Source organism: Rhopalosiphum maidis, chromosome 4 (genome assembly GCF_003676215.2).
Source record: "Rhopalosiphum maidis isolate BTI-1 chromosome 4, ASM367621v3, whole genome shotgun sequence".
In the NCBI taxonomy this organism is placed as follows: domain Eukaryota; kingdom Metazoa; phylum Arthropoda; class Insecta; order Hemiptera; family Aphididae; genus Rhopalosiphum; species Rhopalosiphum maidis.
Genome location: NC_040880.1, coordinates 30,353,382 through 30,368,698, shown reverse-complemented (window position 1 = coordinate 30,368,698; position 15,317 = coordinate 30,353,382). Strand labels below are relative to the sequence as shown.

Here is a 15,317-nt window from a genome sequence, read left to right as displayed (position 1 = left end):
CCACCCTAGACAATGGGCTGCCGTCGGGGCTAACGAACTTATATCTCGTCGCATACGTGTACGCCACTATATTATATTATACGTGTGTGTATGCATGGCGTCATGTGCTCGACCTATAGAAGACGTAATAATATATATTTTAATGACGCATTATTGTACGCGCGGTCCGAATGCCTGATGTCCGAACGGCGGACCTGTAGACACTCATCGTGATATTATGTACATTGTATACGTACACACACACACACACACACACACACACATATATATATATGCCGCACCACATCGCAGTCGGAAAACTGCCGTAATGCGAGGGCGAATTGATGACTATATAGTATCCGGTTACCTTTTTTTATTATTATTTCTCGATACTCAATAATTGTAGATGATGATTAAAACTTGAAATATTTTTCGACATAATGTCCAGTTTTTGTTTTTTAAACCACCGGCTTCAGTGTTAAATACTATCTAAGTCTGTATATATACCTATACACCAAGTCCATAACACTCAGAATGTCAAAAACCAAGTTTATCGATTTTTATTATATGGTCGTGAACTCATATGTCGTCGCGGAGTAAACATATTTTCGCAAAACTGTCTGTAACACTTTTTTACTATCCAATTTACTATTCAAATGTTATAGTGTAGCCGTTTTTTTAAAGAAGTCGCAGTGGAGGACTTTTTCCACAAGAAACCCGTTAGTTGTTCCTATATAGGTACGCGTATACACTCCAGAGATGAGGATTTCTACATTTATTTCTCTTTCGAATCGGATGTATTAAACTACTGTGCCTATGTATAATGATGTATTATCTCCGCCATGCGTTACGCAATCGCGGCTTCACGTCATCCGGCTGGATGCGTTTTTATGCAACTCATAAAGGTATCTCGAGATAACTGTTTACAGCGCGGGAATTGGTTACCTATCAGACACCCAACTAAAATACATACGCAACATCTGTTATAGATACGTACTTCGTACACAGATCATAGGTAGCATATCGATAACATACGTACCTATTATCAACGTGTATACTCATAACTTATATTATTGTATGTACTTATGTACATATTATACGAATTGTGAATTAATATTACCATCAAACGTCATTCCGGTCAAAACAGTTATATTATAGAAACAGACGATAATGTCAATATTATTCATATAGATAAACTTAAACACTTGCTCGAATAATAAAATGTTTTATTTTTGATTTCAGTTACACGAGCATATGGACGTGGACGGCTTGAGGACACTGTTTCACGTGGAACATCATTCGGAAGGTATGCGACTATCTCTTAAATTAAAATATTATTTATTTTGTTTCATTATTTGACGCGGATCATATTATAATTCATAGCCTGGGTTAGGAACACATATAATATATATAGCTGATACGATATCGATAAATTATCAGTATTTCCCGTTTTTTATGATTTTTATTTTGTTCTAATTATTATTATAAGATGTGGGATAATTGAGAAAAAAGTGGGGTGGCCAACTTTAACAGACTTGTGATCGATCTCTGAGTTTTCCCAGGTTGTTGCGATCGACAAAAAAAAAGGAACGCATGTCGCGATCGACCTGTTGGAAACCCCTGATATAATATTATAGTGCTTACTATAACCCGTTATAATATAAGTGTTGATTCTGAAAAGTGAGGATACCCGGTTCTTGCATATCGGACCCTTCATTACACGGACGGTAAAAATAAGTACCTTCAATGTTCACATGACGAGATTTTTGTAGAATACTTCATGATTTTCGCATTTTACGAGTAGGCACATGAAGAGTAGCTATTCCCATTTTATACGTTAATAATATATCGTCATACAGTGAATCGCCCCGAAAACTACATTTCAACGAACCAATGTCGTCATGTGGATCTATTATGCACTGCATGTCTATAACCTAACCATCGGTGATGCGAGGTACACCATATAATATGTTAAATATGGACGTTGTGGAGCTATTTAATATTTATCCGTACACGTTATGATACTGTACTGCGTGAGATTTCCTCCTCTTTTTTGCATTTCTTTACACACCGCTATAACAGGAGTTTCTATTACACTAATGTGCTATACTTATGTAGGTGTTTGCGTAGGTTTAAAATTTATACTAATAATGCTGCCTGCCTCGTTAACACCGGTCAACGTTCTGTCTGAACCCCATGCCACCACTGTATATTTACATACACTTTTGGTACCTACCTTTAACTTTATATCATTTGACTTAGGCACGTTTCACCGTCATAAACAGGAGACTATGTTTATTAATATTAAACGATGAATAATCGAGGGAAAAGAATTTAATTTATTACAACAAAAAATTATTAACAAAAGTTTAAAATTTAAATTTAACTTAAATCTTATCTTATAGATCTTAAATACGATTGTATAATAGTAACTATAGTAGACTTGTATGTGTTAATATGCAGTATTTTGTTGACAGTGCCCGTCTACGAGGTGATAAGCCTGCACTCGGTCGTCAAACGGAATGCGGATGGCGCACACAAGGTTCGACTGAAGGCGTTCGGAGAACACCACGACTTGCAACTAGAGCCTTCCGATCGCCTTTTCACCGGCGACAAGTTGCGTGCCTGGACGGCACATCACAACTCCACCACAGACACAGTACACTACACCGAACTGCCAAACGACGTAAGTCCTCACTAATATTTTAATACTAATTAATTTTATTGCATTATCTATACATATTTTCATTAGTATCTATATCGAATACCTGTAAGCAATTTCAGTAAGTGTAGATTCAGTGGTGGCGCCAGGGACGGGCAAGGTAGGGCCATGGCCCTACTAGCTACTTGAAAATGCCTGGCCCAACCAGTGGCCCTACCACTGACCTAACCTTAGACGTTATAATACACTAATTTTTAATTTTTTGTGACCCTACCATATAATTGTTGGCCTCCCATTGGCCCCACCAAGAAAAAATCCTGGCGCCGCCACAGTGTAGATTACGAGGGTGTACACCCTATACGACATTGCTAATACAAATATTTTATAAATGGCCGAATTCTCCTTTATAAATAATGATGCCACTAAAAACTATCTAGTAATAAAAACAATGCTTTTCGTTTCGTTTAAATATTTTTGCTTAAAAATTTTGAAAAAATAATAATAATTAATACAACACGCATGACTATTACATAAAATAACAAACTAGAAACAAACAGTATCGCAATATATTGACAATTAGTTTTGTTTAACTTTTAAACTTCCGGCCACGGCAATCATGTATTGAATCGGATGTAATACAATATAATGACTATATCCTGATAGAGAATTTAATATATTTGGTTATTGGTATATTATATATACATTTTATTATTATTATCACTAATAAATAACTATTAATCCCGTTGATTGCTTACCGGATAGAAGTATTAATTTATTATACTAACTATATGTACAAAAAATTAAATAACGAACATTTCTGTACATGAGTTATGTATGTAGATTTTGGCGGGACGTTATTTTCTTCCCTTTTTAATCGACGATTTGTATTCCAATAATCATATTATTATTGAATCATGACGCATTTTAATGTTTTACTGTATTAACTATTTACGTATAAAAACATAATAATACTTATTTATGAGGCATTGTACCTACGTCATCGTCGTAATTTTACGGATTATACCGGTTCTGAACCTTATTAATCAGGTACTTTTATACTAAAAAATCATTTTAAAAACGAAAAACCAATTTTAATTTACGTTAATTTTTCAGTCTTAACCACGACATAATAATAATAATAATAATAAATAAATTCGAACGTTAAAGAACATTTAGCAGATTGGTTTCAACGTTTCTGCGAAAGAATTTTATTAAAATTAATATAAAAATATTTTTACAAATTAATTATGATTTTCGACGAAAAATTTTTGTTTTAAAATTTTTAATTCAACAATTTTTCCCGTTTCTCTGCAATTAGAATTAAAATGAGCAACGCTGCTTATAAATATTATTAAATCTCAATATTGTTAACATTGTTTCGCTAAGTAATAATTATAATATTTATAATTTTTTGTCTCCGCACCTATAGCGACTAATGAGTACCTACCTATTATAAACATTAAAATTTATTTAATCCACTTTTTATTGTTATACTTATTCGTTACAATAATATATATATTAGAATGCTTTCTCTGAAGTTCCAACCGGTTTCCAACTTTTTGCCTGTAAACGATAACACTTATCGTAGGATTTTCCTGTTTTTATCCTATCTAAAACCAAGCGTAGGTGACGGTTATATACTATTGTATATTATGTACGTGTGTGTTATTTGTATACACAATTCATGTTTGTTTATGTGTGGTGTTATCTGCGTATTGTGATGTCACTCGTCGAGGTTACTATTCAATACTATTAAATAATAATGGAAACGTTAGATAATGAATTAAGACACATACACATAGCAAGATACTATAATATACCTACTATATGAATAAAACATTGACAATGACTATACTCGTTACGACCGTTTACCATTCTAAATTAAAATAAAATTACATATAGGTAACAATTTATAATGCTGAACTCATTAAGCATTGTCCCTGATCAAATTTTGTATTTTTGTGTTTTTTTATTTTTGTTTTTTTAATGCAAATTATTTTATATTTTACACGATTTATGTGTACTTTCATATAAAAATCTGCTTTAGAATATGTAGTAGGCACCTAAAGTTGTAAAAAAAAAATGACTGGGAAGTGGGATAATGAACATTTTATAGAATACAATCATTTATTTTTTAACGATGTAATTATTTAATATTTAGATTGTAGATACATAAAATACATTTTTATTTTATAACAATTTAATACGCAATTCGCATGTAACAGAAAAAAAACTGTTAATCCAGCGGTAAAAGTATACAAATTTTCTTGCGTATGATAATAAGACATTTTACCGTTCTGTTTAAATAAATAAAAAATAAACCATAATGATACGATTTTAATAAGTAAATTATGCTCTTCCCCTCTGATCTCTGCGACGCAACGTTTTTGGCTGTGTTTCAAATATTCAAATCTCACATTATAACGATGACAAGTATTACCTCCATATAAGTGTGCTCATCGTCAATTATAAGTAGTTTTGCATTGGTTATTGGCTATATTTTCCTTCGTCAGCTGCAGACCAGCTTGACAAGTATTATGAAACGATACAAAAGGTTCATTGCTACTACTATATAAATGGAATATTTTATATTATGTATATTATTATCATAGGGTTGATAACAAAACTTGGCATGTGCAAACTTTCGACGCAACTATAATATAACATATTACATATAATGCGTGTGTGAGTATAATAATATGCATTAAAAATCACATAAAATTTTTTTAACCATGGATTTCCACGTTCCTAAGTCTCGGATAATTGTATTTCGGATATGTTTAGTTATTTTAATGGAATCAATGAAAAGTGTAGTTACTATATATGGTTTCAAAAAACATAAGTTATTTTCGTAAAAAAGTTTTTTCAATTAAAACAATAGTAAATGAAATATTTTTCTGAGAGCTTTGAATTATAAATATCTGGTATCTATATTGGAATTTGAATCAATTATCAATAATTATTAGAATTGAAAATTTTAAATGCCTACATTTTGATGAGTTAGAATAGTTCTAACAATTATTGTCTGGCATAGGATTACCAGTAAGATTTCGATGCACTTTATAACTATGATTATGTTTTCACTTCAATACTCTAAACATTTATTAATATAAATTATTTAAAGTTATAAACAATGAACTTATTAATGCATTAATCCTAATTACAGATAAAATCCCGTCGTCTTGTGATGAAAAAAAAATCTTTTGTATAATTAACATATTCCTATACATAATATTGTGTCCTATAAAACAAACATATTTATTATTAATCCTCACACCTAGTACCTACATCATAGTACACACGCAGTAAAAACTGTAAAACCTACGATAATACGCAAATGTCATTATATTTCGATTGTCAGTTACATCGTATACTACCAAAATAATTTCCGCATTGTAGGTATAGGTCAGCCAAGGTTAATTTTTAATGCTTGCAAATACATATAATGATAAATCGTAATATTATGCATTTATATAAATGTATATTACATAAACGTGTAAACATTATGTCAGTGAAACTTTTTTTTTTTTAAATACCTAATCTATACGCACATTCGTGATTCATCTATAAGCATTGTACAATAATATATAGATATCCTGTACAATAACCGATATGAATATATGAATATTCAAATAAAAATTATGATATTGTGTTCATATACGTATACTAACGCGTACGCGCGTTACATAAGAATAAACACCCACGCATCGTAAGTTTATCACTCTCGCCAAGGTGTGGTACAGTGTTCTTAACGGCCAATACGCATTTGAATTTACTCGATATTTACACCTATATAGTATATTATATATTTATACGCGTGATTTCTCCATGAAATGTAATAATTACCGAACAAAACCAACACACTCTTCTCGCGTGTGCGTGTACTAAATAATAATACCGTAGTATCGCAGTCGTTAACAAATTTATAATATAGTATACACGTAAATACGTATCCTGCACAAAGAGCTCGCATAATGGAAACGTACGAAATATGATTTACCTACCTATACAAAACATAATTATTATGTAACTGCCCGGGGCCGAAAACCGCTCGAGTTGTTATCATTTATATATATATATATTTATTGCTCACATCAAATACCTATTAAATTATTATATGATTGGTCAGAAAACGAATTAGAGAGAAAGAACTCGCTTAAACGACTGAACGTTGTAATGTTTATTTATGTACACGTGTTTCACATGCGTTGCCTTTAATCATGTAATATTATACACTATATGTATATTAAAAATAAAAGAGTCGAATTCAAATTTTAATGATTCAATTTTTAAATGTTTGTAAAATACATAAATAGTCTGTACATTATTCATAAGTACCGCGTTATGCGTACGATAGACACAATGATTCCTGATGACCTATAAATATTATAAACAATATTATGCATTATAATTTGTAATTCCCATTAAATGATGAACACATTTTATGCATTACATAATTCAGTGTGTTCGTGCGGCGTGAAATGGATTGACTCGTATAAATCAACGAAACTTGCATCGAGAAATTGTGTTTACGAACAAAAAAGTGAAAAAACACTTTGCCACGGTCAATTATTATGCTGTTAATACACAAGTGTACGTTTATATTACAACACAATACAATATCGTGTGTACAAAAGCAGATTCACATTAATTGTTTAGTTTGACACTTCCTACGCGTTACAGCCTAGATAATATCGCCAGAGCTTTATTGTCAAGGAGGCTTATGGTGTGACGTGGTTGACACACACTTTGCACCACTCCTGCCATATATCTATGCATTTCTAAACAACACCAACTGACGAAAAAATTAAGTAATTCTTATTGATAAAATCTATATTTCTATTTTTTTTTTTTCATTATCTATTAAATACGTATTCCTAATTCGAGAAACGATCTTTTAGATAAATTTTAACACGCCTCATCAATACAAAAAAGTTTGAAATTATAATAAAATTGATAAACTGATATTGAAATAGTTTCTACGACTAGTATAATATAGCTAATTATGTACCGATAGAGATTGGTTTTTGTAACCCATTTTTTCGAATCATAAATCTCAAAATGAATTATAACAATAGTATTAAGAATTCGTTATTTAATGCGTCAGTAGTAAATTGTCTTCATCAATTACAAAATTAAACATAATATTTTTAAAGAAATATCAATACATAATATTATTTTGATATTATAAGCTTCTAATAATTCATAAAATGAGCAATATTTTTATGACTTATTTTTTATAGGGGTGGTTTTTATATGGTCCTCTTATGGTAATGCTAGACTCTTAGTTGCTATCACGTGGCGATAAATCGTATTTACGATATAGGTGAATGTGCTTTTACCAACCGACTAATTACTACGGTAACGATAACGATTATGTATACCCTGCACGTATATTGTATATATAGTATAATACATTTTACTTATTTTGATTTACAATCCACCTATATTATATACCCAACCGTAATACACCGATATCGGTATGAAGATGATATAGACAACCAAATGCATTGCAACGTATCTATTCAAGATAATTTGATCCTTATATATATTGTTACGATGTTGGAGATTCCATGTACCTTCTGCTACCTATATAAATTACTTTATTATACGCCTATAATATATAAGTATTTTTTTAACGAGTTGTTTTCGTTTGTCTTTTGCAGGAACACATCGGCGTGCCGTATCAAGATGTCGATAAACGAGCAGCAGTCGTCTTACACAACGACCACGAGGACGGAACGATTCTTATGGTAAGTCAGTCGCGTCTCGTCGTGTGACAAGGTCAAGTCAAAGCACCATAATACTATAATATAACGACATTATTATAATAGAAGATAATACATAAATAATAAAATGTCAGGCCGCGAGACGGATCATTGTCGTTGTTGTAATCGAAGTATAAACCCGGCCGCGAGCCGCTAGAGTATTACGTTGACAAACACAATGCGTTTTCATTTAATGTATTATACATAATTAAGTTTAAGAAAATAATGTATAAATAACGCGAGTCTTATTAAATGTCGTATAATATATTTTTATATATATATAAATAAGTACAGGTAATAGGTATAATTAATATATTATTATAAATGCGCAACGAGGCGACGAAATAAGGTCGTTTGAACATATATATATACGTGAAACGGTTTTTTTTTTTTTTTTACTCAGTGTTCTTCTTTGACTAATGAATTGGCACGAAGACCGAGCACAGTCGTTATTGGGTCATTGAACAATATATATAATTGAAAAAAAAAATAATTATTATTGTAATAACGAATATTATTCTTCGGGAGCCGTTGCGCAACCCGATTTCGATTATTTTATAACAATAAAAATATATATAAATGAAACGACGAGACATCAGACAATAATACACTTATAATACGATGGTATCGTATAATATATACATCATCGCATACTTCATAGATGGTCAGACTTGTGAAATCGCCACCGGGAACCATGATTCGGACTTGCGATGGATCCCACGACAGCGACGCTCTCGTCGCGTCGTATTGTTGTAAATCGCCCGCTAATATCGAACACTACGGGCGCAATAGTATAGGAACATAATATAATAATAATATTACGGATTGTACGCATCGTACGGTGGATTGGTGATTGGACACGGAATTCGTTCCGGTTACGCGTGGTGTCTGACCCTTAGACGAGGTTACTCAATGCTATATAAATTATAATACCGTAGTTGTGTGTTGCGGATCTGATTACAGACAGATGTAAATCGGCGAAAAAATCAAAAAAAATAATTAATATACTTACCTACTTATACATAGATACATGCAACTTGGCAGATCTCACGGATTTGCATACGGTATACCTATATACTTACTATTATACACGTTATATAATGCTATAGGTACGTATACCGCATTCGCACTTGTGTGTGTGTGTATATATATACGCAAATACAATATACAATATCGGTGCCATTCAAGAACGTGCCGTCAAAAAATTTGCAATTTGTATGTATATATAATAATGCGCCGGCTCAAGGTTTGTGCAGAAAACAATAATATTCAGATGCGAAGTCGACTATATTTCGCCTCCCATCCTAAATGCCTATTATAATTTGACACGAGGTTACCTACATCTATTCTATATGCTATACAATATATATATATAACTATAATATAGGTATACCTTATTATTATGTAGTTATGTACACGCACGCACGTGCGTCGTCCGTATGACATATTTCGGTTTCCCTAGAAATTTGATTATTTGAGCATTTATTACGTCGAACGTCGATCATCTCGTCAATGTGTAAAGATATGTATACGTAACATATATATATATATAACGAGGCATAATATTTTAATATGATCGAAAATTGTATTCATCGATCTCGATATGAAAACTTGTACAAATCAGACTGAAAACAAAAACATATTCCGTCGTGTAAGCATGATGATATTCAAATAGCATTGTATATCTTACGAATGCCTGTATCATAGTAATAATAATAATCTATAATGATACTATATATATATATATATATATAAGTATATATGCATTCAGAAAATCGTCTAGAATTCAAACCTATTGTCTTAGTACTGTCGGCCGGCTATAAATACCTATATTGTAAATAAATATAGGCGAAATAACAATATAATATAATAAAACTGCTAAAATACAATAATATATAATATTATAATCTATTTCGGCGACGAACAACAATAAAGCCAGCGAGAGACTTTAACGCATGACATGACGTAATAGCACTGAGGACCGTTTTGGATCTAATTTATATGCCAGCTACGTATAAGACAATAGAGAAATTAATCGAAAAAAGCTTAGACGAATATGGATGACATGTGCGTTTTCTATGTCGACGGGATGTCGTTTTCTATAAAAGTAAAATTTGAACTTATATTTGCTAATCTTTAAAAAATATCTATATAATAATAGCGGCTTATCGTAGTATATACTATACAACGTAGGTATACAGGTATATAATGTCATTGAAACGTTTAAAGTGGAGAAATACAACACATAACAATAAATATCATAATAAAGAAGTCAAAATCCTTAAACGATATTCGCCATTCCTCCGTGCACTTAAATTACTGTAAAACGAGTGAATAATATATATTATTATAATACCTTCAATCTTCATAGATTGTTTTTTAAGTAATATTTACTAGTTTTACTTGTCATACTTAGTTATTTACAGTATTCAATAGCCAAAAAGTTTAGAAACTAATCTAATGACTAATTAGGACTGATAAGCGACAGACTACACTATATAATATATAGTATATATATTATTATAAATAATACATAATATATTTATACCTACATATTTTTAAATTAAAAAAATTAATTAATTAATTACACAATTTGTAAAAAATTAGATTTATTGGTTCAGTTATAACATGCATTATATAGTCATGATTTGAATAGATTATTTTATTTCTTTGCATAATTTTTGCAAAAAAATTAAAGTAGGTACCTATATCATAATTTTTTTAAATATCAAATTTAGTCTAAGTGGTTTTCGTTTTCACAAACGCATCGACCAATAAATAAATAAGCTATATTAATACTTGTCCAGTAAAAATGTTTACCTTGAAACTTCTACCAGATAACATTTAAAAAAAATTAATTTTAATTTTGTTTTATATTCCCACGGAAACTTAACAAAACCACTTACTCTCACTTTTCTTGTGGAAACCATTATTGTAATATGAAAACAAATTATCATTGTATAACGATTTGTTAAAATAGCTTGGTCTGGAAAAAAAATGTGTGATTAATATTTATCAATGGGTATACCTACGTGCTATCCTTTGCGAGTGATATATAAATAACATTTTTCTGAACCATGTATGATACTGCAATAACAACAATGAATAATGATTATGATAAAGTATACTATATGTGTTATATTGTCAACGTTGGTAAATCAGCTTATTAATACTAGCAGTCTAGCACATAAAAATATTATAATTAATTTTAATTAAAGAACATAATAAATATTCTGATTTTATAACCTGTTCTGGGTGCGCGTATTAGGAAATAATATACATTTAAATATCTTGTAATTCTCATCAGATAACAATTTGTTTACAAAACATAAACATTTGAATTCGTTAACACCTGCAGCGAACACATTATATATTTTGATTGTATAGGACATAAGCAGACACCGCACGAGTTCAATAACGACAATGTGCTGAGTAGTATCGAAAAAATTAGTCAAAATTAATGAAACCCGAATATGCACGCGACACACTTATGGAACACGGTGATATATTTTTTTTATGTCGTTCTTCGTCCTTACGTCCAAAATGTTTAAATATATATGTTTATTTATCATTCAAGTACCACATATATATATAAACGACACCGGTATACCTATGGCTACATTATAACAGGGACATAACAAATATAACCGCGAGGTGTTCCAAGTAAAATAACGCGAACGATGAACGAACTGTATTGAGTTATTTTTGTCAAACAACGAATAAATTGTATAACCTTTGCATATAAGGTATACTATAACAAACAATAAAAAAAACGCAAGTGATTTGTAATAATAAACTATATATTTTTATTGTCAGAAAAAATATTTTGGAAACTTTGAAAAATCTCGCATCTCCTCGATGACTTAATATTTAGATAAAATAAGGGCAATCGCATACCAGATGATTTCTTAAATTATTCGTAATTTACTATTAACCGGTATATATACTAGATACTTATATATTATAGAAAAATTATGTTATTTAAATCAAATATTTTTCTTATCAAATAATTAAAATATAAAATATAATAATAATAATAATAATATAATATGATACGTGCCCATGTAAATATTGTATAATATTAATATATTTAGGGGCGTAAAATGTATAAATAGGTACCACCCTGGACTATGGAACGAAAAATCTCCACAGTGTTGCTCATACACGATATTATATTATATAATAACATCTCATTAATTTTCTATTATCACAACCCAAAGTTAAATATTATACTAAGTAATATCCGCTGTCGAAGGATGCTTCAGCGTTGGTTACTGCAAGGCGGTTGACCGCTGGCGAGATTACTGACGAGCGCTTATACGATACTATGCGATATAATAATATTTATAGTACCTAAATGTGTCATATAAAAATAATATAATAAAGCCATGTATGTTGTGATAATGTGATATTGTATTCCATTTATAGCGACGAGCTTATTAAAGCACTTGCAGTTCACGCGTAAGTCGCCGTCGCTTACGTACCTATATATTTTGACTATTATAATAGTAATAATAAATGTATATACACTAAACGACTAAACTGTAGTGACTTCGTTATATTCGTTATAATATATTATAACACTGTGACGTGTTAATAAAATAAATGCCATATAAACTATTATTATTTATAAATTTAACTCTTTACACCATGTCACCATATATAAGATACCTAAATAAATTAATGTTTATAATGTATATAATATGTTAAATTATTAAATACAATATTTTCATCGAAGTTATTATAAATTTCAATTTTTAATAAAAAATATATAACCATTAACACACATGAATTACTATGAGTTAGACAAGGAACACCCGTCAAAAAGCTATGGTGCACTACTCTGCTTATTTGTATGTCTTAAATTACTCATATATAAAAACCAATTTGTCCAAAATGCTTCAATAGATGTTTCCATTAAAAATATTAAAAAAAAAAAAATAAATTCACAACTTATCTTAGCTAATATTAACCGTAATACACGATAATATCCAAGTTATACCAGGTACGATTATAAATATAATAATATTAGAAATCACGTACCAACGATATAGGTACGTGTAATTATTTCGAGAGCGTAAATTTTTCGCTATGAACTTTTGTGGTTCTATAAGATTATCCCCCACACTCTACAATATGCCTAGGTATAGATGTTATATACAGGTATAATATCAACAAAAACACAACGGTTCGCCCAAGCCTTAATCGCGTAAACGTAATAACAATAATAAATAATAATATACATGAGCTGGTAAATTAGTGCGCATAATGCATAATATTAATGTACTACTACGTGTCCACCGGGCGCATATCATTATATTGTACGAGATATATAGGTGTACGTAATAAGCAAACGCGATACCGTGCGGTTTTATATACGTGCTTTTCTGTTTCTATTCCTTTTCAATTTTTTTTTAGTTTCTTGGCTTTGACTCAAAAATCCGTTTTTGTTTCAACATTTGAACGAACGTCTAACGTCCGTGTTTGTTATATCTAACCGTACACGTGTAATTTGTTTATTTTACGCTCCTTCAATTACTCAAACAGCATAATATATTATAAAGATGTACCTACTTACCTTTCTCTGCCGATCGCCTAACCCGATTTTATTAACTTTTTTTTTTGGTTGTTGTTGTTACTCTGAACAGTCTTAACACTCGGCCCCCGTCTTCGCCGCTTTTTACCACTGGTCGCACGAATTATACTCTACTGCCGTTATTATTTTACGACGCGCTTGCAATGTAAATATTATCGACCAGACGCTGTTGAATAAAATATTACATTATGACCGCATCATTGAGAGGTGGATACCAACAAAACGTTTACGCGGTGCATATAATAGCGTGTTTATTTTTGTTGTTTAGTTATGCATTTTTGTTTTTTGTTTGTCTTATGAACTGTGGAGTATTGCGCTTCGGGACGTGTCTACACTGCATCATTGAAACCAAAATCATCGTATTATTATTTACTATACCTCGTGGCGTTCTTCACATCGTCCAATACCTAATAGAGACAACAATAATTTATACACGGACGCTACATGTTGTCATATTGTATTCAATGAAATTTGATTCTGAAAAGAAATCATTTTTTTTTTTTTTCACGAACTCTGCCTATTGTTGTTTAATTGCATTGCAATAACCCAGGCTTTATAAGCCACGTCATTGTTATCAACATAATATTCTACTCTTGAAATACGATTCGGCGCTTAGTAGTTACTAGTTAGGATACTAACACATCACAGTTATTTACTAAGAATATTATTTTGTTTGAGCTACAGAGTTAACACAGACGTAATAAAATCTAATGGTCGTTTTGAATGTATACATGCATCATGCGTATATATATTATATTATATATAAATTAATTTTAATGAACTTTGAATATGTATTATAATACAGTTTGCCAAAAACAACTATCTAGGAAAGTGGAAATGTCATTAATACGGAATATCAATATATTTTAATTTGCTATAAAATTGTTTTAACATGTACTTATAATAGTAAAACATTCTACAATCTTTAAATCGACTATCGAGTACATAGGTATATTATATGCGCAGACACTGTATGTTATTGATTTTGAATTCGATAAGATAAATTAACTATTAAATCGTTTACATTTTAATTTACTTATACGACATGCACACGAGAGATTTGAATCATTGTTGTTTAACCTATGAAATTATATTTGTCGATTGCTATATATTTAGTTGAGATGTGCAAAGTCTTGTATGTACGTTCCGTAGCGTCAACAACACCAGTTTTATTTTTTTTTTTAATTAAGACATAATAATCGCATACATTATATACACACATATATATACTTTTATTACCGTACTCGTCGACAGTATATAATAATTATAGCATAAAAAATACACCGAACAGCAACCCAGTACACGCGTAGTA

The 15,317-nt window shown here is 30.6% G+C and overlaps 1 protein-coding gene across 2 annotated transcripts in view; it reads left to right on the top strand.

The window, feature by feature from the left end:
- The window catches only part of LOC113555626 (A disintegrin and metalloproteinase with thrombospondin motifs 1), a 49,035-nt gene that overhangs the window by 22,733 nt on the left and 10,985 nt on the right, over positions 1 to 15,317 (top strand). For both annotated transcript variants that reach the window (XM_026960091.1, XM_026960096.1), the window contains exons 3-5: positions 1,222 to 1,285; positions 2,457 to 2,665; positions 8,308 to 8,394. In XM_026960091.1, coding sequence (XP_026815892.1) covers positions 1,222 to 1,285; positions 2,457 to 2,665; positions 8,308 to 8,394 — 360 coding nt within the window. The remainder of the gene's footprint in view (positions 1 to 1,221; positions 1,286 to 2,456; positions 2,666 to 8,307; positions 8,395 to 15,317) is intronic.